The 22,618-nt window shown below is 39.0% G+C and overlaps 1 protein-coding gene across 1 annotated transcript in view; it reads left to right on the top strand.

The window, feature by feature from the left end:
* Window positions 1-22,618, top strand: part of REPS2 (RALBP1 associated Eps domain containing 2) — a 68,112-nt gene that overhangs the window by 18,227 nt on the left and 27,267 nt on the right. Inside the window, exons 8-13 of the mRNA XM_031061216.1 lie at window positions 1,126-1,268; window positions 4,330-4,424; window positions 7,718-7,787; window positions 9,663-9,728; window positions 14,033-14,075; window positions 16,816-16,952. Of these exons, the coding sequence (XP_030917076.1) occupies window positions 1,126-1,268; window positions 4,330-4,424; window positions 7,718-7,787; window positions 9,663-9,728; window positions 14,033-14,075; window positions 16,816-16,952 (554 nt within the window). The remainder of the gene's footprint in view (window positions 1-1,125; window positions 1,269-4,329; window positions 4,425-7,717; window positions 7,788-9,662; window positions 9,729-14,032; window positions 14,076-16,815; window positions 16,953-22,618) is intronic.

Genomic DNA, 22,618 nt, shown 5'->3' with positions numbered 1-22,618 from the left:
ACTTGTCAAGAGCATTGATTTTGCTCTTTTTTAAAGGTTTGTCAGTGGTGCTCAGTAACCATTGCTAAAGTCCATATTTAACTTTTTTCTGCTTGAACTGCTTTAAGATCCTGCATGCATTAGCCAAAGTCCTTCCTAATATTGAAAGGTTAATTCCACCCTTGGAACAATGTGCAATTCATTGCTGCTCAGATAGCCAACTACATCCTGGGCTGCATCAAAAGAGGTGTGACCAGCAGGGCAAGGGAAGGATTCTGCACCTCTGCTCTGCTCTGGCAAGGACCCCATCTGGAGTGCTGCATCCAGCTCTGGGCTCCCCAGCATGAGAAAAACAAGGAGCTGTTGGAACAAGTCCAGAGAAGGTCCACTAAGTTGATCACAGAGCTGGAGCACCTCTCCTATGAAAACAGGCTGAGAGACTTGGGGCTGTTCAGCCTGAAGAAATGGGTCTGGGAGATCTTCTAGCAGCTTTCCAGTACCTAGCAGGGTCCACAGGAGAGCTGGAGAGGGACTATTCACAAGGGAGTGTAGTGATAGGACAAGGGGAAATGGCTGTAAGCTAAAAGAGGGCAGGTTTAGATTAGATGTTAGGGAGGACTTTACTATAAGGGTCATGAGGCCTTAGAACAGATTGCCTAGAGAGGTTGTGGACTTCCCATCCCTGGAAGTGTTCATGGCCAGGCTGGATGGGGCTTTGTGTAGCCTGGTCTAGAGGAAGGTTCCCTGCCCATGGCAGGGGAGTTAGAATTAGATCTGTACTGATCTAATGGAATTAGTTGGAATGATCTTTGAGGTCTCTTCTAAACCAAACCCCTCTAAGATTCTGTAAGTGTAGATTACGTATTTCACATTCTGATATACACATACCATCATATTCAATGGCATGGTGTATTAAAGAAATGTACTTTACTGAAAAAGAATAAAGTGGCAAGTCAGTTTTAGAAAATCAGCTTGCTTCATCTTCCCCGAGACAAATGTGCAAGTCAGGATCTAGTGTACATGACAGAGATGCTTGTCTTGTGTTAAAATATCCCTTCTCAGAGCTGCATTTTTGTCTCCCACGTGATGGCACACGTGTTTCCCTGAGGTAACACCTTGGAAAATGTGTGCCTGTTTTACCCACAGGGAGCTGAGTGATGTGGATTGTGATGGGGCGCTGACACTCCCGGAGTTTTGTGCTGCTTTCCACCTTGTGGTTGCGAGGAAGAATGGCTACCAGCTGCCTGAGACACTGCCAGAGACACTGCTGCCTGAGTACCTTCAAGCAGGTAAAGCTCCTGGGGCAAGTCATGTCCACACAGCCATCTCAGAACTCCAACGTGTTTGTAAGACAGGTTCACCTTCCATCCTGGAATGGGCTTCTGTGCTGTGTAATAATTCTCCAGCTGCATTTAAGGCCTGTGTTTTTAATTGTGCTTATGAGGTGATTGCTGTAGAAGTCGTATATCAAAGCATAGAGATAGGGATGCAAAGTGGAACAGTTACATGCCCCTTAATGTCTGCCCCTTTTTTCCATTGTGCTTCAGGTGTCAGGACCGATGAAGAGGCAGTTGAGTGCCTGTAAAGCGAAGAGAATCCAGTAGTGCCTCTAAACTGAAAGAGGACAGGTTTATGTTTGATTTTAGGAAGAGATTGTTTACTGTGAGGGCAGTGAGTTACTGGAACAGGTTGCCCAGAGCAGCTGTGATTGCTCCATCCCTGAAAGTGTTCAAGGCCAGGTTGGATAAGGCCTAGAGCAACCTGGTCTGGTGGAAGGTGTCCCTGCCCATGGTAAGGGAGGTTGGAACTAGATAATCTTTGAAATCTCTCTCTGTGAATCCATGATACAGCTTTTAATTATTTGATGATTTTTCCTTAAAGTATCTATATCTTGAAGATTTGTTAAAAATGTTACTGGACTGCATTAGAACTTACTATGCTAGTGTATTTTTTTAGATGGAGATACTGGTTATATCAAAGGTTGATTTTTTTTGTAATTTATTTTATGTAATCCACAGGTTCTTCTGTGGGTAGTTTGCATTAATGACAGGATTACAACAATTTGTGTAGCACAAAGATGAATTAATCCAAAATGCAACATACTTCAATAACAATGTGCAGTGAAAGACCTGCCCTTTCATTTGTTCTCTTCAGTTTTGTCTCTTTTAATTATAAATGAATGTTGAAATATATACTGTTACATCTAAAAATGTGCATGACTCTTGAGGGCAAGGAGGATTAATTACAGATGATAATTACAGTGCTAAGGGATAATATTTAAGACCTAATAAAATCTCCATTAAATTTGATGACACTGAATATATTAAAAGGCAGGAAAAGAACAAATCAAGCTGCAGTTAGGAAAATTAAATGTTGACCCTGTATCAGATTTGTGAAATAATTTCTGGTGGAGTCATGTTCCCTGTAATCCACTATATTCATATCCAAAGCAATAAGCTCCTGGAAAACATGCACTTCCAAATCTTCCATCATTTTACTCTCTCTGATTATGTTCCCCTGTCATAACTACAACTACCCTTTTCCCTCCAGGACAACCACTTTGTTCACCACTACTTTCATGCCTGGTCTCATGATGAATTGACTTGTAAACTCATCCATGCAGATTCTTTTTGGTGTGTCTTCACATTGAACCTTTTTGGAAATAACTATCTCTAGTAGCAGGGAATCCTTATGTCAGTGGGAGAAATAGAATGGTAAGCTGCAGTTGTTCCCTGGGAGTCCTCTTTTTCCCTATTTGTTCCTTTCAGCACTTAGTTCTACCATTTTCTTAGATGATTATTGTTTCATGCTATTGCATGAAACAATATGAGACCAAGCATTTCAAGCCTATCTATATGGAAGAGGTGAAAGGATTAATTATTTCTTGTGGGTCCTTTAAATACCCCAGCTAATGAACTAATTCTGGTTAATCTGAGGGTCTGAAAATATCTTGTGCTCATTCTTCTATCTGGTCAGGATTCATAAATCTGTCTTTTGAAAGACTTGCATTAATGAAAAGCAGAACATCTCAACACACTCTGAAACCGTGAATAACAGAAAAGCGTAGAGCCCTGGTTGTATTACTTCTGAAATAAAAAGTATTGACAAGAATGTAAGTTCCTCATACAGTTACCTAAAATGTTAAAAGCAATTTTCAAGAGAAATCTTGTGTATTTTTGTTTTTATAATTTGGTTTCTGTAAAATTTAGACTTTTTTTCAATTTTTTTGGCTTCTTAGGACTCCGAAGAAGAATACAGTTTTTCATTAGGTTGCTGCATTAGTTTCAGAATGAGGCATAATTTGGTTCAATTGAAGTATTTGCATCTGATAAGAGTGCTGTTAAAGCTTCAAATAAAATTACTTGTAGCAAAAAAGCATTTAAGAATGCATTAATCTTGCTAGTTTTATAGCTTGTACCATAAACTACAAGCACAACTGGTCCAAATGCTGTCCTGGCACAGCTCCATTGACAATTTGACCCACCACCTTCTTTTTGGAAGCTTTTTATTAAAACTAATTTGCAAAATCTCAAAAGCTATTTGCCCTGTGTGTAACCTACTGTACTGTAAATTCAGACAGATTTCCAAGAGCTTAATTTATTGAGATAAAATAAATGCTAGTCAAAAACTAGAAATGTGGTTGTTCTGCCTTTTAATATATTGATCTTTAAAAAAAAGATGTTTTCCAGCTCATAAGACAGATTTATCTCAGAGGAGCTAATCCCAGAGTTATACTAGCAGAAGGACCTGAGTTTGTGGGACAGAAATTCGCTTGTTGTGAATATTCCTTTGAGAAGTTAGATGTGATTTTTTCCCTTTTTTTTCCCCCTGCTCTCAATGTTGTTTAGTTGAAGGTGGTATGTACTACGGCGTCCACAGTAGTGCTTTGCTTTTTGCTGGCCTTCAATTTTAGAGTATACTGTAGATTCTACTATACTTTTCAATACTCAAAAAGTCAAAATTGCAGCTGAAGGTAATGTAAGTACCTTTAGCATTGCTAAGAGAATAAGATATAAACTATAAGATCGTTGATACTAGATTGGGAGAAGAAAACATTCCTTCCAAATTTCACCATTATTTCTACAACAGAAATTATACAAACTATCCCTTCATGACACTGACTTACTTAAAATGCAAGATATAAAGTTTTTCTTCATGGTGTTTGTCATCCATGTCTTATGGTTTAGGTCTGAGATGTAGAAATTAAGAGCAAAATTATGCTAGAACAGGTTTCTAAAAACTATGTATTAAACAAAGACCTAGTGTGTCTCCGTGTTTGGCTATGGACTGTTTTTTTGTTGGTTTGGGTTTTTTTTTTACTTTTTTATTTTCTTTTTCTTTTCCCTGCAGCTTGTTTGAAGCCTGTGCGTGACTGTGCACTGTTTGACTCTTATTCTGAGCCCTTGCCAAGCAGTCAGCAGACTCGGGACTTCAGTCGGGCAGAGGTGAGAAGGTGTAAGCTGGGTTCTTACCTTGCAGAGGGGAGGGGCTGCTCCGGCTTCATGAGACTGTGCTGTGTGAGCAGCAGGACTGTGGGTCTCTGAGAGGACTTTAGGAGTCTCTAAGCTTCTCTTAAGCTGTCTCAAACCCCCAGCTCAGCTATTTTTTCTGTGTATGGAAAGGGCTGACAGGCTTTTCAAGAGATACTCCCACATAAGAGTTCACAGTAGTCACTGATGGACTTGAGAGATGCTGGAATCTTCAGAGAAATAGGCTCTGCCTGCTGGTGTCCTGCAGGGTGGCTGCAGGAGGGGCAATGGGGCACATGGGCTGTGTTCAGGTGAAGTATCTACTCAGTCTGAATTGGTTGAAAATATGAGGCTTCAGCACAGATCTAGAATCATAAAATCATCTAGTTTGGAAAAGACTTCCAAGATCTTCAATTCCAACTGTTAGCTTAGCATGGCCTTCTTTCAGATAGTTGTACAGAGCGATAAAGTCATCCTGAGCATCCTTTTCTCCAGGATAAACAACCCCAACTCCCTCGGGCACTCCTTCTGTGCTCTGGACCCTCCACCAGCTCCATTGCCCTTTGAACACACACCAGTGTCTTTTCTTGCAGTGAGAGGCCCACAGCTGAACACAGTAGGTTTGTTTGGATGGAACAGGGGCTTTGGATTAGATCTCCAGAGCTCCCTTCCAAACCCAATCGTTGTATGATGCCATGAAGTCTGCTGCAAGCAAAACTGAATGAAGGAGAAGAGTTTAACACTGAGGTTAAAATCCCAAACTTTTGAAAACCCTGTAGAGCTGAGCAAATCATGGCCACTGAGTTTTGCGTGAATATTGCAACTCTCAATATAAGTGCTGTGGGATTTAAAGGTTTAGTGTTAAGGTAGTAAATCAAGTGGCAGACTGACTGCAGGAACCAGCCCTTCTGACACTCTTCCAAGTTTAAAAATAATGGTGTGTCATGGCAGCTCAGCAAGGCTGTTCTCCAGCTATTTCCTCCCAGTGCCTTGCTCTGGGGGGTCCCTGGGTCAGAACCCAGCTGCTCCCTCATCAAATCCATCTTGGTAGTGGTACCACCAAACAGAATCTCCCAAGCTTCTATGGAGTACAGTGTTCACTTTGAGCAATGCTGCAGCCAGCAGGTTGAGCACCCAGTGTGTCTTCTGGAACTGTTAAAATATATGTTGTATCCCTGGGAGGTGTGGCTCATCCTACAGCAGCTTGGCCAAAGCACAGCAGCCGCGCTGGGCTTTGAAAGCAGTGCTGCATATCTGGTAGTGCAAGGTGCTGGTATGTTGGCAGCATGGGCAGGTCCTTTACCAGGGTCACCTAATCCCTTGTTTATGACCCTATTTTGAGTAGCTTGAAACCTAAAATATAAAAGAAGATACAGCTATAATATAGGATTAAATTATATTTGAATCGCAAACAAACATATGATTATGTATCTTTCATACACATAATTTAAAAGCTTCAGTTTACATTGTCCAAGATTAATGGACTTCAAAATCTCCTCAAAAGTGATTTGAGAATCATTTTGACTTGATTTTTTTTTGTTCAACTTAATGTTTTTACATTCAGAATTAATACACTGAATGAATATCATTTGGAAAGTCAGTAATTCATCTTCCATTCATCTCCCTCAGTGGGAAGTGCAGCAATTCACTGTTGCAATTTCCTTTTTATCTTGGCTAGTGGAGGAATTATACTTTAGATACTTGATCACTACATTAACAATATTATATTATCAATGCAATCTGTTATGCATTGCCTCCATGTCTTTTTAAATTTCCACTTATCATCCATTCAGGCTATTTAATTTCATTTCAGATGCCTGTTTTTACTGTGACTGCTGAATTACAATACTGCAATAAAATAGAAGCAGTTCCTGAATGCATTCATAAAGAAAATAATGGCAGGAGACACGTCAGCTGCATGCTAGGCTCTGTTAAACTTGAAAAACACACCAAGGCTGCTGATATTATGCTTGGGAGTGACACGGGTGACTGATTTCTGTTTACCAAGGAAGTTTTGTCTTCACAGTTTGGTTTTTTTCCTCAAGTTTTTTGTCTCCCACTCTCCTTTGGTTCTTTTCTGCAAGTTTTCTCACTGCCAAAATCCTAAAGTTAAAACATACATAAAATGATTGGCTGGGGTTTCTCTGGGCTCCCTCAGAAATGTCATGCTCGCAGTTCATTGAAATCTCTGAAAGTCATTCCATCAATTAAAGCATGCATTGAGTTAGGTCTGTGGTCTCATGTTCTTCACTTGAGTATCAGGGCTAGCTATGGGTGTGAAATGTTTTGTTCATACATTTTCAGAGTCCTCAAGCCATATTTTTGCTGTGTTGCTCTCTCAGAAGTACTAGGGTATTCCATACCTCAGAAACTTTGTAAAACAAATCTCAGTGATTTTACTGTGGAGTTTTCCTTTCTGAACTGAGTTGAGTTTTTTGTGGTCTTATAAAAATGTCTACAAAATCTAGTTTACTCAATTCATTTGTTTAGGCCAAATTTATTTCAGGACATTTTCAGGTCAAACCTTTTCCATACTCCCTGGGAAAAAAACCAGCATCACTTAATATTTATAGAAGTTTAGGGTTTCTGATATTTGCTTGAATATTTGGTTGCAGAGAGTATTCTTGTTCTCACAGATAATAGAGGTAGAATTTGTTCCAGCAGAAGCTCCAAGAACAAAATGCCTATAAGTTGCTGCTGAAATAACAGAAAATCAAGGAATAAGACTGGGGAGAAATTTCCTGATTTCCTATCAAAGGCTTGAATGGGCCTCCAACAGACTTGCTAATGAAATTTGTTTTTCCCATCTCTGTGACTGCAACTTGAAAGAAAAGAGTAGTTCAAGGATCAGCCACATCAGCCAGGAGCCTTTAAAGCATAAGGCTCTGCAGTACAGCTGGAATTCTGGTTAGAGAGACTTTTCTCATGGAGACTGGAGAAGCTTTCATCTACCCTTACACAGGTGTTAATATGGCTCTGTTGGGAGAAGTCTCTCCTTACATACCTTCAGTTGTGAAGTCCTTACCTCCTTCACTTGTTCACTGCTGAAGTGCTCCTTAAACTAATTTCTGGTGTGGAACTGCTGTACCTTGAAAAGTAGAGTTATATTGTCTTTCTGTAGGTTTTCTATTCTTCTGTATCTAACAAATAAATTGTGGTGCAAGAGCAAGTGTCACCATTATTTGTGTTGATCTGTATTCTTAAATATTTGTCTGTGCAAATGTACAAGCTGTAACAATCAGTGTAATTAACAAGTCTTCTATCTTTAGAAGTCAGCAGCTGAAGAGGTACCTGATAACTCTGCCCTATTACAGGATGGAAAGAAAGATGACAAACAAGGTATTCAAATAAATAACTTTTTTCCATTAGGGATTAAATTTTGTGTGTTTTTAGTAAGCCCCTATGTTTGCTGGATGTGTTTAATTTCTAAGCTGGCTGTGTGTTGCTAAAGATTTAAAGAGACAGCTCACCACAGCTGAGATGAAGATAAATAAATGGAGGGGTTTGCTTCAAAATTAGTTCTATCATATGTGAGTGATATGAAATACACCTTCTAAAATATGTCTAGCCCTAAGGCAATTAACGTTGTGCTTCTACTTAAACAAAATTTTAATTGTTATCAGGAATTTTTTAAGAGTAAAGATTACACTGTGTCAAATTTTCCATTTCCATTTTTGCAAGAAACACCAACACTTCAAAATCAGTTTTTACTCCTATTTGAAAAAAATAATCCCTGTATTTTCTTGCAAAATGAAAGTTTTAGTCAAATTGGACTGAAAAAATTCATTGATTCATTCATTTCAATAGACATCCATCAGCAGCAAGTCATGTGAAATTGAAGTGATCTTTCTCTTTTTTACTGCAGTAGCCTTTATGGCTTCCAGAATTGGCACTGGATCATCACACACCCATTCATTCCCTTTTATATTCCCTTTTCCCTGTTCTTACTTGCTGTGCCACTGTTGTAGAAAGAAAATAGTTGTGGTTATTCTGTTGCCTGATTCTCAGAGGTGCAGATTATGTATGAATTAAAATAAAAAATATCTCGGCCTCCCAGATGTCCACACGTTAAGGTTGCATGAGAGCTGTGAGACCAGGTAGTCCACGTTCCTGATTCACCTGCCACACTCAGGTGTGACGGAGTTTGACAGATTCCCAGTGTCCCCTTTTCAAAGAAAGTTTGTCAAGGGTTGACATGCGTTTGTAAAACATTTTGACACGTCAGCATATTCCAAGAAATCGGTGTTTTGTTGACAAGGTTTGTTTTGTTGTAAAATGTACAATGAACCAGAGAAGGACTTGAACCTTGAAGGTTATTGCTGTGAATTATCTAGGGAAGATTTACTTCTTAGTAAGGGAATATTTTTCCCTGTTCAGATGGCAAAGTTGTGCTGTGATTTTTGTAGCTGACATGTTAAGTCAGCCTGGGAACCTGTTTTGAGACATGCGGTCCTCCGTCAGGGCTGAAGATATATGCTGTATTTATGACACAGACTGCTACCTTTTCAGCCAAAGAACAAATACTTTTGTTCTTCCTCTTATTACTATTCTGACAAACATGTGAACAGATCACTCTACTAACTGACGGGATCCCTCCAGAAGTCAAGAACCTGCAGTTCAGGGCAGTAGAAGCAAATTTTCCTGCATTTTCAAAAGTATCCAAATAAATTAAATTCACTTTGGTTATTATGTAGTTAAATTTGGAAGATAATGTAAACTGAACTGGGTTACAAGACCCAAAACTTTTCCCACATGTTTTGGTAGATAAAGGCAGATCATAGAGCAGGTCAGGTTGGAAGGGACATCAGATTCAACCTCCTTGCTAAAGCAGGCTCGTCCTAGAGCAGGAGAGATTTCATTCCAAGTGCTCATTTAACACTAAGTGTCACAGTTCATCATTAAAAACTCCTTTAGAAAGGATACGAAGGGGAATGTGGAAGGGGAATAAGCACTCAACTCCACAAATTCTCAGAATTTGAGATTATTTGGGATCTTGAGAATAGGTCTTTCTTTCTGGTCTTGACTTCTGTGCTCTTGGAAATTGTTACTTGTTTGAGTACTTCAGTTTTCTGAGGGTATTTGGCTACTTTTCAAGTATGTTTGGCATTATAAGATGTCTAATACCAGTTTAGGTGTTCCTTTCTCAGACCTGATACTTCTAAGTTTTCCTCACACATACTTGAATTAATTATATTTTCTTTTTTTTTCCATAAGCTGTTAAAGTAAGCACTACTCTCAAAACTATACCAAAGGAATTTCAGCACTTGACTGTGAAAGCAGGTAAGGAAAAAATTGCCATGTGTTACTTGCATGAGAATTTTGACCAAGTATTTCTATATCACAGTAAGCCTAAATTAGTGTAACTTGATTAATTTTTGAAAGAACTTTTTGCTCTTGTACTACTTTCCTACTGATATTAGCTTTTACCTTATAATGATTACTATTTGTAAGATAAATATTAATTACCTTTTCAGGTTGTGAAAAGGTTTTCTTGCTTTCTTTCCCTCATTGTTAGTGTATGGGTTCTTCCTGTGTGGAAAATGTTTTAAACTGTTTTAAAGATTCTGAAGCTCTTCTGTGCTACAAATAAGATGCAAGAGCATGAATATTGTACCTCTTGGTAAAAATTCATCTGAAGTGTAGAATAACTATGTAATGTTTTGGTAACTATTCTGAAATTTCTTTGTTTTCCCTGTTTCTTTGTGAAAGCTCAGCTTTCCTATTTTGTGTCAAGGAGTTACAGGACAGTGAGCCTTTGGAAACACTTGAGGCACTTAAGACACTGCTGCAATCTTTTGATTCAGGGCTTGTTTCTTTGTTGAAGCCACTCCTGATTTTTCTCTCTCTAGCTCCAAAGTACACTCCTTGTTCCTGTCATTCTGGAAAATGTTATTTTTGGAACAGCATATGTCAAAATTACTTATTTGCTCCAGAAACTTCCCCTGCATTCAGTTCAGTTCATCAGACCTCCCTTGCCTTCCTCTTTGTTAATCTCTTTCTACAGTGGTAAGAATGTTTGTAAGCCCTCCCTGGTCCCAGTCAAGCTAAAATCTTGCTTTCTCTTCCTTTTGCATGGATGTTTTTTCTCGTGAAGATATCCTTGATTAAGAAAATGGACCCCACATGTCTGTCACAGCAGTTTTGTCTTATAGCTCGATTTATTCATGGCTGCTCAACAGCTGCATGCCTCATTTCCCAAATCTTTTTTTCCTGGCTTCTTCCCAAACACTTGGAAGCTGCCAGATTTGCTATCTTCAGCTTCTATTCTCAAAAGATTGCTGCTTCTCATTTACACACACACACACACACACACACACACACACACACACACACACACACTTTTGCACATCCCTCTCAGGGAAAGGAGAAGGTGGTTGCATGACTTTCTGTTCTGTTCTCCTTCCCCTGGTTTTGCCCAGGAACACAGGGGAGTTTTACTTTCAGTTCAGCAATTCTGTCTTGAGTACATTTAGGAAAAAACTTACTGTCACCTGCACATCTCCTTCCCCTGTGTCTTTCATCTCCTGGTCAGGGAGTCTTCCCCATGCTGCTGTGCTCTCCAACAGTGTTGCTGTGTTTGTATGCCAAGGGGCACAGTGGCAGAATTTCACTCCATCATCGTGGCTCCTGTCCCTGCAGGATTCCACTCTTGCTGTGTTGCTCATTGAGGATTTGAGCCAGCACATTCTCAGGTTGCATGCTACAACTGGTGTGAAAAGTAAAAATGTTTATCTCCAGTCAGGTAGATGCAGCACAGTAATTGAGTGGTTGTTTCAGAATCAGTCACCATTCTGAAAGGTCGTTGTAATCATTAACCTCCAGCATGGAAACTCATTTGGGATGATGTGGGAGAAATTCTTTGCTTCTTTGGTTATTCATTTAGGCTGTTTATGTAAACTCAGGAAAGATGATAGTCTGTGAAAGTTTTCTTCTCCATCAGAAGGTCTGGAAATTTGAAATCAGTACGAACTTTATATGCTCAGCATTCTGAATATCTAGCCAGTTTATTTAGACTCCTAAGTGAGGATCAATGTTGACCTTAGCCTTTTAAAGGATTGAGGGCCAAATTTCCAAGCATTTAAATCATACTTTTCTCCTTGGATGACCAATAAGAGATGAGTTGTTGATGTTGACTCATGGGGAATGCTTTGGTTTTTTTTTTTTTAGTCTTTCACCTTTTTCAACACAATTTTTCTACCTCATCTTAAGCCTGTAAAACAAGGAGGCAGCTGTTGAGTGTAAGATGTTAGGCTACAGTTAAAAGTTATCAAATCAGTATCCTTCAAAATGTTAAAATGAAGTTGTCTTGCAAGAGGACTGCAGGAGCAGCTCAACACCCAAACCAGGAACTTCTGTAATTACTGTAGACTAAGCTGCTCATTCCATCAGGCTCTGCTACTCCAGGAATTGTGCAAACTTTTGAATAATCAATGTAAATAATTTACTCAACAGGTTTAACTTATCCATTTCATGAAAGTTAGGCTTCTGTAACCATAGCAGTAAAAATATGGAACACATGTGAACTGGATAAATAGTTCTGTATCATCTTGAATTATTTTGTCATGTATGTGTATAAATCTGCACCTCAGACATGAAGTGTGTACACACTGAATGTGCCAAAATAGCTGCATGTTTCTTGGAAATCCTGCCACAATTATTTGTATGTCCTAATAATAAACTACCTGCTTCATAGTATTTTTTGTATTATGCTACTTCTTTTGAAAGGAAAGCTAAGTCTGGGTATTCTGTAATTGTAGCCTTGAATTACCTACTTTTTCAAAAGCTTAAAAAGAAAATCCTTGGCAGTGGCATTCTATTGCTATCATTTTTTATTAGTAGTCATTTTGGAATTCTCTCTTCCTTATGTGCTTTCCTGTTTACCTCAACAGGATGTCCTTGGAGAGTCTGAATGTCAGTTTTACCTGCGGGTTTTTTATTTGAAAGGCTTTCCAGAATAGAATCACAGTCTCCATAAGAGAAGGAAAATTTGAAGAGTCTTAAGCATGGTCTAGCTTAGAAAGGATTTATACTTCCTATTTCTAAGTGGCATATTTAATAATTGTGCCTGTAATTTAATAATCAGCAATTTCAGCATTGGAAAATTGGGTCATATGGCTGTAGGGAAGCAGTGTCTGAAGTTGTATTCGCTGGGAGTTTGACACAGAGAGAGGGAGGAGGATTATCACCACTGCATATTTTAATATTAATTCCCTCACCCTTCTTTAGTTGCTAGGAAGAGTTTGTTGCAGAGAAATCTGGAATGACTATGAACCAGTTTGGTGATGACAATCTACTGGAACTTGGTTTTTAAGTGGTCACTGCCAGCTGCAGTGGGGTTTATTCTATCCAAAACACCAACTAGCTCTGCATGATCCTAAAAGCAGTTTCTTTTATGAAGAGCTGTTGTGTGGCTGTACATGTGCCATATGCTGCTACTTGTCTTCTGTGAGCCTAAAGCCTCCTATGGATGGTCTGTGCAGTAGTACAGTGCAAGCCATTAAAAGCTCAGTATTTGCCAGCTGCTGCCACAGGCACCTCCTGCTCTGTGGTTTGGAGGATCCATTGTATTCTCAGGTAGTGCTCTGTGGTAGCTGATGATAAATGCTCTGTAGTAGCTGGTGATAAATGCCTGACTTGAAAGTAGGCATATATCTGAAGGGAGCTAGAAATTCTGACAATTATTTTTTTTATTTTCTCTTGAGTGTTGTACCTTGATTAGTAGACTGAGAAAAACACAAGGATTCACTTTGTATGTGCACTGGGATCATTGATGCTGCTGTAATACCTTAAGGATATCTCAGTGGGATGAATTTGAAAGCAATTGTGCAGATATGTTTTCTCAAAATTATCTGATTCTAGTAAGGAGAGTAATAGAAAAGACAATGTAAAGCAAGGAACAGCCTCAAGGAATTACCTAGAGATGATAATTCAGCACTGTTGTTTTCCTATCACATAAAACCTGCATGTGGCAGGATATTTGGAATTCATCCAAATAACAAAAACCCTTTTTTACATTAATGGAAATATGTTTGATCAACATTTAGACTTAAAAGCTTTCTTTTATTCATATACCTTTTGTTCCCAAGGTCAAAACAGTCTCAACATGACATGTTAGTATTTTGTAATGGGTGATGTACATTTATACTAATTAGTTGAAGTATTTAGGAAGGACATACATTTTTGTGCTTTTGGAAGCAGACAAGTAGTAGATTAAGAGTTCTGGACTAAGAGCAAGAAGTTTTCTATAAAAAGTTTATGTTGTTCCTTACATTGCTGTATCACAACTTACATCCATGACTACAGGTCAGAGCTACCAAACCTATTCCTCTTCCTGTATTCTGGTAACCAAATTGAAAAGGTGAAGCTCTCACTACATGTTGGCTTTTGAATTCTTAGGATATTCTCACACTACAAAAACAACGGGGAAGGAGAAGTGAAAATCAATCCCCGTTGCTCATGTGAGATGAGTATACTCTCACATCCACATTTGCAGCACTCACATGTTTAATGACACTGATTCTGAAGCTAAAGACATTTATTTAAAATATGATGTTTTAGCAGTTCTTTTTTCTTTTCTATTCCAGCTGCTCAAGAACCTAATGCACTCAGAGCCAGACCAAGATCCAGGTACTGCTTTCACTCCAGTTTCAGGAAAAGGCATATGTTATTCTGGTGTTAGATACCAGGCATCAGAACTGGTTTGGATTTTTTTTTTTTTAATTGGTGTTGTGCTGCAAGTACAGCTCAGATCAGACAGATTTACCAGAAGGAATCTGTAAGCTATAGACCCTACATGAATACCATGCTAGGGCCCCATGATCTCTGGTCATAAGGTGCTGGAAGTTTTGCCTATCTGCCCAGCCCTGCTGCCTTGTCAGGGAGGTGGCTGCCTCCAGCCCAGCCCCAGGGTCGTTGTGGCAGGAGAGCTGGGACCATCCCATTGCAGGGAACATCCTCAGCAGTTCTGTGCTCTTGCAACCTGCACAGTGATTTCAGATGGAGGGAGGCACTGCACATTCACATGGAGGGAGGCACTGCAGAAACAGCAGTAGTAGCTCAGCTCTCGGCTGTGGGTGAGTGAATTCTTTTATTGGCATCCATGTGCTTGGCTGTGGTTGGTTGGTGTGTGATGGAAGGACTTCAGGACTGTTGTGTGCTAGAAATGACACCTGCTGAATTTGGGTGGTTGAAAGAAAAGGGAAACCTGTGCCAGAAAACACTGTATATAAATGGATTACATCTTGGGTTGATTGTCACCTACTGGTGTGTGGCCATATTGTTAATTCACCTTCAACTTTTTATTTTTGGTGCTAGTTAGAAGGCTGTGCTTGGGATTTTTTTGCTTGGATAATGAAGTATAATCAGAAGCTGTCTGCTTACAGTCTTGTCAAAGCCAGCTAGTAAGAGAGGATCAGCTATAAGCATGGTGATTGAGGATTGAAATCCTCTGTTCTTAGGACATATATTCAGGACGGCTGAACTGCCTTGTGTGCTGTTTTTCTGCTGCTAGCCAAAGCTTTTTAGTTTCTGCAGAGTTTTAATTTTTCTTGCTGTGTTACTAAATTGCAAATATGCAAAAAATGTGCACAAATACATAGAACACAATGCTTAAACAAGCTCAGAAAAAGTCACTTGAATGTGACTGCTCTGTCACATGTGGCTGTCTCACATCTGACTGTATGTAAGTGCTTCAGTGCAGAAGTTGAGACTAAAGGTGCTTGAGCACATCCTTGAACTCAGACCTGCTGTGCTTGTTGGAAATGGGATGAAATACCATAGAGAGATTTATTTTTCTCTTCAAAGAATGATTGGGATGTTAGGAAAAAATGTGTATTAATGGACTTCAAAACCAAACCAGATACTGAACCAGATATTCAGTAACTGAGAAAACAAATAAAAACAGTGAAAAAATTTGTGGTGTGGAACAAGAGGGTGGAGTAAATCAGTGATTCAGGCTCCTTTAAGAAAAACTGTGGGACTGCTGGGAAAGCCATCTATGGGCATGAACTGTTTACTGACTGTGAGTTGACAGGATGTTGCATCTCATTGTAGCAATCCAAATGATATGCACAGTATTGTTAAATCTGTGATGAAGACACATAACCCCAGCTGGGGAGATGAAGAAAAAAAAAAGAGTAGTTCTAGAAAAGCAAAAGAAGCACTGAGTAGGAGAAAAGTTGAGGGGCTAGATCAGAAAACTGGGGGAGCAGGAATATCAAATCCTGATAAACCTCTCCCTAAAGAAGATCTTGAATGGGATTTGAATGGAGATGTTGGATTAAAAGGAGTAAAAGTGTTGACTTCATATGGAATTCATCATGGAGTGGAAAAACCTAGGAGTCTTACAAAGTTGTAGGTGGTAAAGCAGGGAGACAGAGAATCTCCATTAGCTTTTTATGAGTAGTTGTGTAAAGTGGCTCATAAATGGACAAACTTGGACCTGGAGAGTGAGGGTAATAGGATATTGCTCAATATGCTCTTAATTGGACAGCTGGCACTGGATGTTAGGAACCTGTTTGGCAAAAAAAAAAAAAAAAGGTCCATTTGTCATTAGTGGGGGTTATTTCTGTTTTACCCAAATGGGCTTTTGGTCTTGCCCTGACATGCAGTATGACAGTAACTCTAACATCTCATGTTGCAAGTGCTCATTTTGAACAGAGTCTTGGTCTTGCTTGGTCTTAGTTTTCCTAAACTACAACAGCTGAAAAAATTGAACAGTATTTGGCAAAATCAAAATTCTCAGCAAATTCATCACACCACATTGGGATTAATGTACTGTGGGAGGGCCTGGAAAGAGGTACTGAGCCATGTATTTGGCCAGTTGCAGTCACTTAGGAGCCATTCATTTTTCTGGATTTTGTACAATTTGGTGACAGTTTCCTATGGAAAATTTATTCTAATAGTTAAAAATTTATTCTACTAGTGAGAATATCACAAATTACGAAGTGTGTACTTGCAAAAGATAGGTTGAATCTATACCTGTATAAACACTACCCTAGCAGTCGGAAAAGGCAACAGAAACTCCAAGGGGTGTATGTGGAGAATTTTACTTTGTTTTATTCAGAATAGTTGGTACAATTATCCTGCTGGCAAAGTTACATAAGAAGGCCTCAAGCTGTGTTACAAAAAGCCTTAAAAAATACTAGCCCTGTAAGCATGACTCATTCCTTTCTCCACATGCTTAGGTTCCTCTGTTGCCAAATAAATCTGTGTTGTTATAAGAGGGAGCTTTTAGTCATTAGGGCAAGGAATTTCCACCATGGACCTGACTTCTGGTCTGTGTAATTTAAGGTACTATTCACTGCAGTTGTTTAAAATTAATTTTTGAAATAAAATATTTTCTGCTTTTCCCCATGTTTTCCCTTAGGTCTTATTCTAGCACATCAATAGAGGATGCCATGAAAAAGGGAGAAGAGCCCCCTACTCCACCTCCAAGGCCACAAAAATCACATTCCAGAGCTTCCTCTTTGGATCTGAACAAAATATTTCAGCAAAACACACAAGGTGAAGTTGGCTTTCTTTGCTCCTTCTGAGACCATTCAGGTTAGCTGTGTGCTTGGCAACTTGGTGTGTTTGTAGAAATGCTTGGCAATATGTGCATGTGCTGGCCTTTGCTGCAGACAGTAATGCACTGCAGAACAGGAGTTCTGCTTGGGCACTTGCTTGTGTTACATCGCCACTGAGGGGAAAAATCACTGTTTCTATAATTAAGGTGATTATAATGTTTTCTGGCACAGTAATGGGAAGCTTAACATATGGTAGTCTGTCATCACTGACTGTTTATAACTAGCCTGGCTGTTTAGACAACTCTCATCAGTAACTAGAGTATAATTGATTTTTATTACTATTTATTTTTTGTAGTTCAGAAGCAGGAAGAAAACCCTTAATGTTTAAACTGGGAGAAAGAAAGCAAGCATTTTTGATGTTAAAGTCTGACATATGCATGAGAACAATCAGAAGCCACTCTGAGTTAAAAAAAAAGGGTAATTTCTTTTGACATGGGTGGATGTTGAGGGGAGAGAAAGAAAATGTAGACTAGTAGCTGGGGTGAATTGAAAGAAAATGGCTTTTCAGCACATTACCCTTTGAGTGTGCCTCTTGCCTTGAAGTGGGAAGAGGAGCTGTTTGTTCAGGGCAGCAGTCACCCAGCGTGGCTGTGCTTCAGCAGTGTCCTTGAAGCAGACCAGAGGTTTGTGTGCTGCACACCAATCATCTGACTCAAGGACCAGCTTAAACACGGTCGTGCTTATGCTTCAGAAGAAAGGCAAGGTTTGACTGTGTCAAGGAGTGTTTAACTGGGCTCTCTGATGTGGTTCTTGGAGTAGAAAAGAGTTTTACCTCTTGCTATATGGGACTTTTCTGTGCAAACACTAGAGGGAATTCAGGAGTCCTGCTATGTGTGCTGATCCCTGAAATTCAATGGGAATAAACTTTTTTTTTTGCCTTACACAGAGGAGTAATTCTTTATCTTTGTTCCTGTTGAGGGATCTGGTGCCTCTAATTTTGATTTTGTTATATATCAAAATAAAACCACAAACAGAGCCAAGTGCACATTTTCTACTGCAGCAAATCTTCTTGGAATCCAGATAACAAGTATAACTGGAAGGAAATAAACTTGGATTTAAATTTTGCTTGGAACACAAAGGAAAGAAGAATGTAAATTCTTGAAGAAGTCATTCTGTGAATGAAAATGAACATCTTGTTTTTGATGTTAATTAAATAGTTAATTTTGAAAGTCACAAAGGGGTTTCTTTTGGGGAAGTTAACAAACTGTGTGCAGTTTCGAGTACCACAATATAAAAAAAGACATTAAGCCATTAGAGAGTGTTCAAAGGGGGGCTGCAAGGATGATGAAGGGTCTGGAGGGGAAGCCATATGAGGAGCAGATGCTGAGGTGGCTTGATCTGTCCAGCCTGGAGCAGAGGAGACTGAGGGGAGGCATCGCTGCAGTCTGCAACTTCCTCATGAGGGGAAGTAGAGGGGCAGGCACTGATCTCTGCTCCGTGCTGTCAGTGACAAGACCTGAGGGAATGGCCTGAAGCTGTGGCAGGGAAGGTTTAGGGTGGATATCAGGAAAATTTTCTTTGCTGGGCACTGGACCAGCTCCCCAGGGAAGTGGTCGCAGCACCAAGCCTGAGTTTGAGAAGCATGGGGACAATGCCCTCAGGAACATGATATGACTGTTGGGGTGTCCTCTGCAGGGCCAGGAGTTGGATTTGATTATCCTGGTGGGTCTTTTCCAACTTAGGATATTCTGTGCTTCTGTGTATATCCAGCATGACTAGAATAACCCTGTTTTAGTGCATTAGTTTTTTTCCTACTAATTCTAGTTCAGAAATAATTGTAGTTAGGGAGATTGGTGGATAATCTGCTTCCAGACCCACAAAAGAATGCTCATTAGTACTGAGTTTTGTTTTCAGTTCCACATAGGTCATGTTGGTCTATAGGTGTAATTTCTTTAATTGTAAAACCATCTATGCTTTGAAGTATATATTTTGTTTATTTCCATTTTAAAGGGCAGAAAAAGAAAAATACACGAAGTAAATTCAGTTAAAGACTGTGGCAAAGTGGGCACTGGATTTTTTTTTTGTTTGTTTGTTTTTAGTTCTTCATTTACTCCTGCTATATAATGTTTGTAATCGTCTTATTATGCCTTTCTCCTGGCCTGTATACACACAGAATATTTATCTGTGATAGCTGGGATGTCCAGCAATGGATTAGCCATAAAAATGTGCTTTAAAATTGTTGCATTGGGAGGTAACTGGACTGGGAGAAGGCACCTTCATTCATACTTCATAGCTGCACTTCTCTGGGTTGCTGCAACGAGTGTTACCCAGGACAGACATAAAAAAGCATGAGAACTTATTGAAAAGCACACCTTTCTGAAATATCCAAATGAATTTCTGTTAAGAGACAGAAATCTCTTCTGTTTTTGTTTTTATTCATGTAGTCTTTATGTTAGCATCTGAGAAGAATCCTGTGCTGCTACATTCTCAATGTATTTCTCTTTGTTGAATGTGTAATCTCTGGCATTTGGCCTGTGTTCATGTTAAGAAAATACTTGGCTAGAGTTTATGCATTCCTGAAAGGACAACAGCAGGTTTTAAGTAGAAACAAAAATGTCATTTTAAATGCATACATGACCTAGTTTACTTCTTCATTTCTCCCCTAGCCCAGTCTCTAGTCAGATACAAGCCAAGAGCTCCAGAGTAAGACCTGGGTATTGAGGGGGCCAAAACTGGGGCAGCTCAGAGATCCTGCAGCAGAACTCCAGCCACCTTCTAGCCTCATCAGCAGCAGTAAACTAGAGTCTGCCTGGGGGGGACTCCAGGGCTGGGGCAAGTCTCAGTTTGAGTGTTAAAACTTGAAAATGCATCCATTGTCTTCTGATGTTTTGTTCAGTTCTGTTTGCTACCCATGACAGCCAATAAAGAATTTACTTCTGGGCAGTGATAACAGTCTGAGTCTTATTAGATTCATACAGTTCCCTCTGAAATACATTTTATTTCCCATTTAGTTTCATTTCTGAGTCACATAACTACTTTTAATTAACAGTTCTGTTGAACAAAGGATACCTGTTAGGAAAAGAGAATTTGCTTTGATGAAACAACAAGCTTGTCATAAACAGTGTAGTTTTGTGTTATCTGGAAGCAGATTGAACAAAACAGTCATATAACTATTTACAAATGAATTATTGACTGGAGGTTTTCAGCACTCATTTGCTTTGGAAACTCACCTCCTGCTGTGGCTGTCCCTGTGGTGAAGAACACATGGAATGCAGGCACCATTTCTTACATAGGCTTCTAAGGAAACACTCACTCTAACTTGGATTCTCTGTTTCTGGGGTGCTGGTTTCAGCCAGCAACAGGGGGCTAGTATTTTGGGGGGTTTTCTCCCTTTTAAAATGTGAGGTGTTAAGTTCCACACTTGATCAGGTGGAAACACAGCAAGCATTTTATTACAAGTGCAGTATTTTCTGTCACAAATGGTGTTTTCCTGACTACAGTCAGATCTGTAAACTGTACTTAGCATTGCTGGTCTAGTGATGGCTGCCAGACAAGAAAACGTCCTGTTTGTTCTAATTTGGTGTTCACAGGAAGGGAACAAGGGAATAGAATTTATTGGTGTGCATCAGCATTCCCATCAGTGATATAAGTGTGTCCCCACATCTCTCCTGTATTCCTTCACATGGGTGTTTCCCAAGCAGTTTGAAGTGGTACTTGTATCATTAAGACTCTGTCAGTACAATTGTCTTCCTGCACCCTCTCATTTTCATTAGTGCTAAAGGAACACTGTTCAGCATCACATTTTACCCTCTTTTTCATACCTTTGAAGAAGATTTTTCATTACTTCTTTGCTTATCAGACTTCCATTCAATTAGCCTATGCTTTCCTTGAGCTTACAGATTTGGTGGGTTTTGTTTGCCAGGTATGGGATTTGTGAATAGTTAAATGTATATTGAGATATCTTAGCTTTTTCTATTGCCTTAGTTGAATTCTTTGTGTTTCTGAATAGTTTTAAGTCTACATGTAAAATGAAACAGTTCATAACTGTGTAGGAAAGAGGATTTTGAGAATTAAAATTATTGTTGCTGTGGTATCACAGATGTTCTGATACAAACAAACCCAAACAGTTACCATAATACTGTTACCCCAGTTGTTTTCAGGAATATCTTTTCAGCTAGATTGTCTTTTTAGCTTAGTGAGCCAAATGCAAGTGACTTTCCCTTTTGTGTATGTGAAACGGAATACAAAAAAACCCTACAAAAATTAACCTAGATAAGTATGATTACTGTATTATCTTCTGTATTCTTTTATCCTTGATTGTATTTGCTAGGAAATGTCTGTGCCCATTGAGGTTAGCTGTCTGAAAGATGTAGTTGCTAAAGACAAGCTATTAATGGGTGGTGCAGTTATGTGCTTGTATTACCAAAAATACAGATATCTTAAAAATTTTATTTGAAAGCCAAAGTGACAAGGGGGGACTTAGAAAAGTAATGTTCTTCTTTTAAGGCTGAATTTAATTAAGTAATTAATTTTCAGGACTCCCTCCTCTCGTTGCTCTTACATTGGTCTTGACTTAGTAAAATCCAGCTATTTTCTTGGGATTTTGTTTGTGCTGTAATACTGTACTGTCTTGCATGTAACTGTGTTGTGCTTATTAGTCAGACCATTAAACATTAAATTAGGAAGATGAAAATTTACTTTGGAAGGACTTTTATTTTTGAGAAAAGATAATGGCAAATACCCTCGCCGAATATTACATTTCACAAATTATTGTTTGCATAGTGCATAAGGGCTCTAATATTGCAAGCTTCATCAAGTGAGAAGGGTAGAGTCACGTGAGTGACTGGTTGTAAGAGTTGTGACAAATTTAAATTAAAAATGTCTTACACATAGAGCACCCAGAACACAAAAAATGAGCTCCTATTTGTATTTTTCTCTATGAAATACATTTTAAAAATAAGTGCTGCAAAAATACTTTCTTGAATCAGAAAATAATTTTTTTGGGGGACTCAGCCCCTGAGCTGGTACTGGAACTGATGGTTTTTTCTAGTCCTGTTCCCTTTCAGAATATATTTGATTACTGAACTGAGCTTATTCTGAATAAAATATCATTATTTGAATTGAGGAGTTTTGTGCCTGTCAGCCTTTTAGAATTTTTTATGAAGGATTTATAAGTTTACAACTGTGTATCTTTTTTGCCCAACTGGACAAGAACATAATTAAGGTTAAATAAGATGGAGAAAATAGTGAGGATATATATGGATGAATAGTTATTACATGATAGGATTCTGATGGGGTAAAGTATTTTTGCATTTTTAGATTTTATATATATCTCTAAGGGCTGAGTCTGGACAGTACTTTACTGGGGTGATTCTTACCAGCCTTTCAAGTGTAGCTGCAATTTTTACAATTTATGTGAATGAATTGAACTTTTAAAAAATTATATTTTCCCATTTATCTAAGCTTAGCTCTTTCAGGGATTGAGGAATGATTTGCAGTCTATTTTCATCCTGTTGCAGGTTGTTAAAAATTAAATTTTAATCCAAAAACTCTTCTACAGAAAATTGTGAAGGTTGAAATGTTCTTGAGTAGCCCTACCAGCCCCACTGACCTTTTTCATGATCCACGGGGGTTACTCTGTTCTGTGAAAAAATGCTCATCCAT

This window comes from Geospiza fortis, unplaced genomic scaffold (genome assembly GCF_000277835.1).
Source record: "Geospiza fortis unplaced genomic scaffold, GeoFor_1.0 scaffold285, whole genome shotgun sequence".
NCBI lineage: Eukaryota > Metazoa > Chordata > Aves > Passeriformes > Thraupidae > Geospiza > Geospiza fortis.
This window is presented reverse-complemented; position numbering and strand designations above follow the sequence as displayed.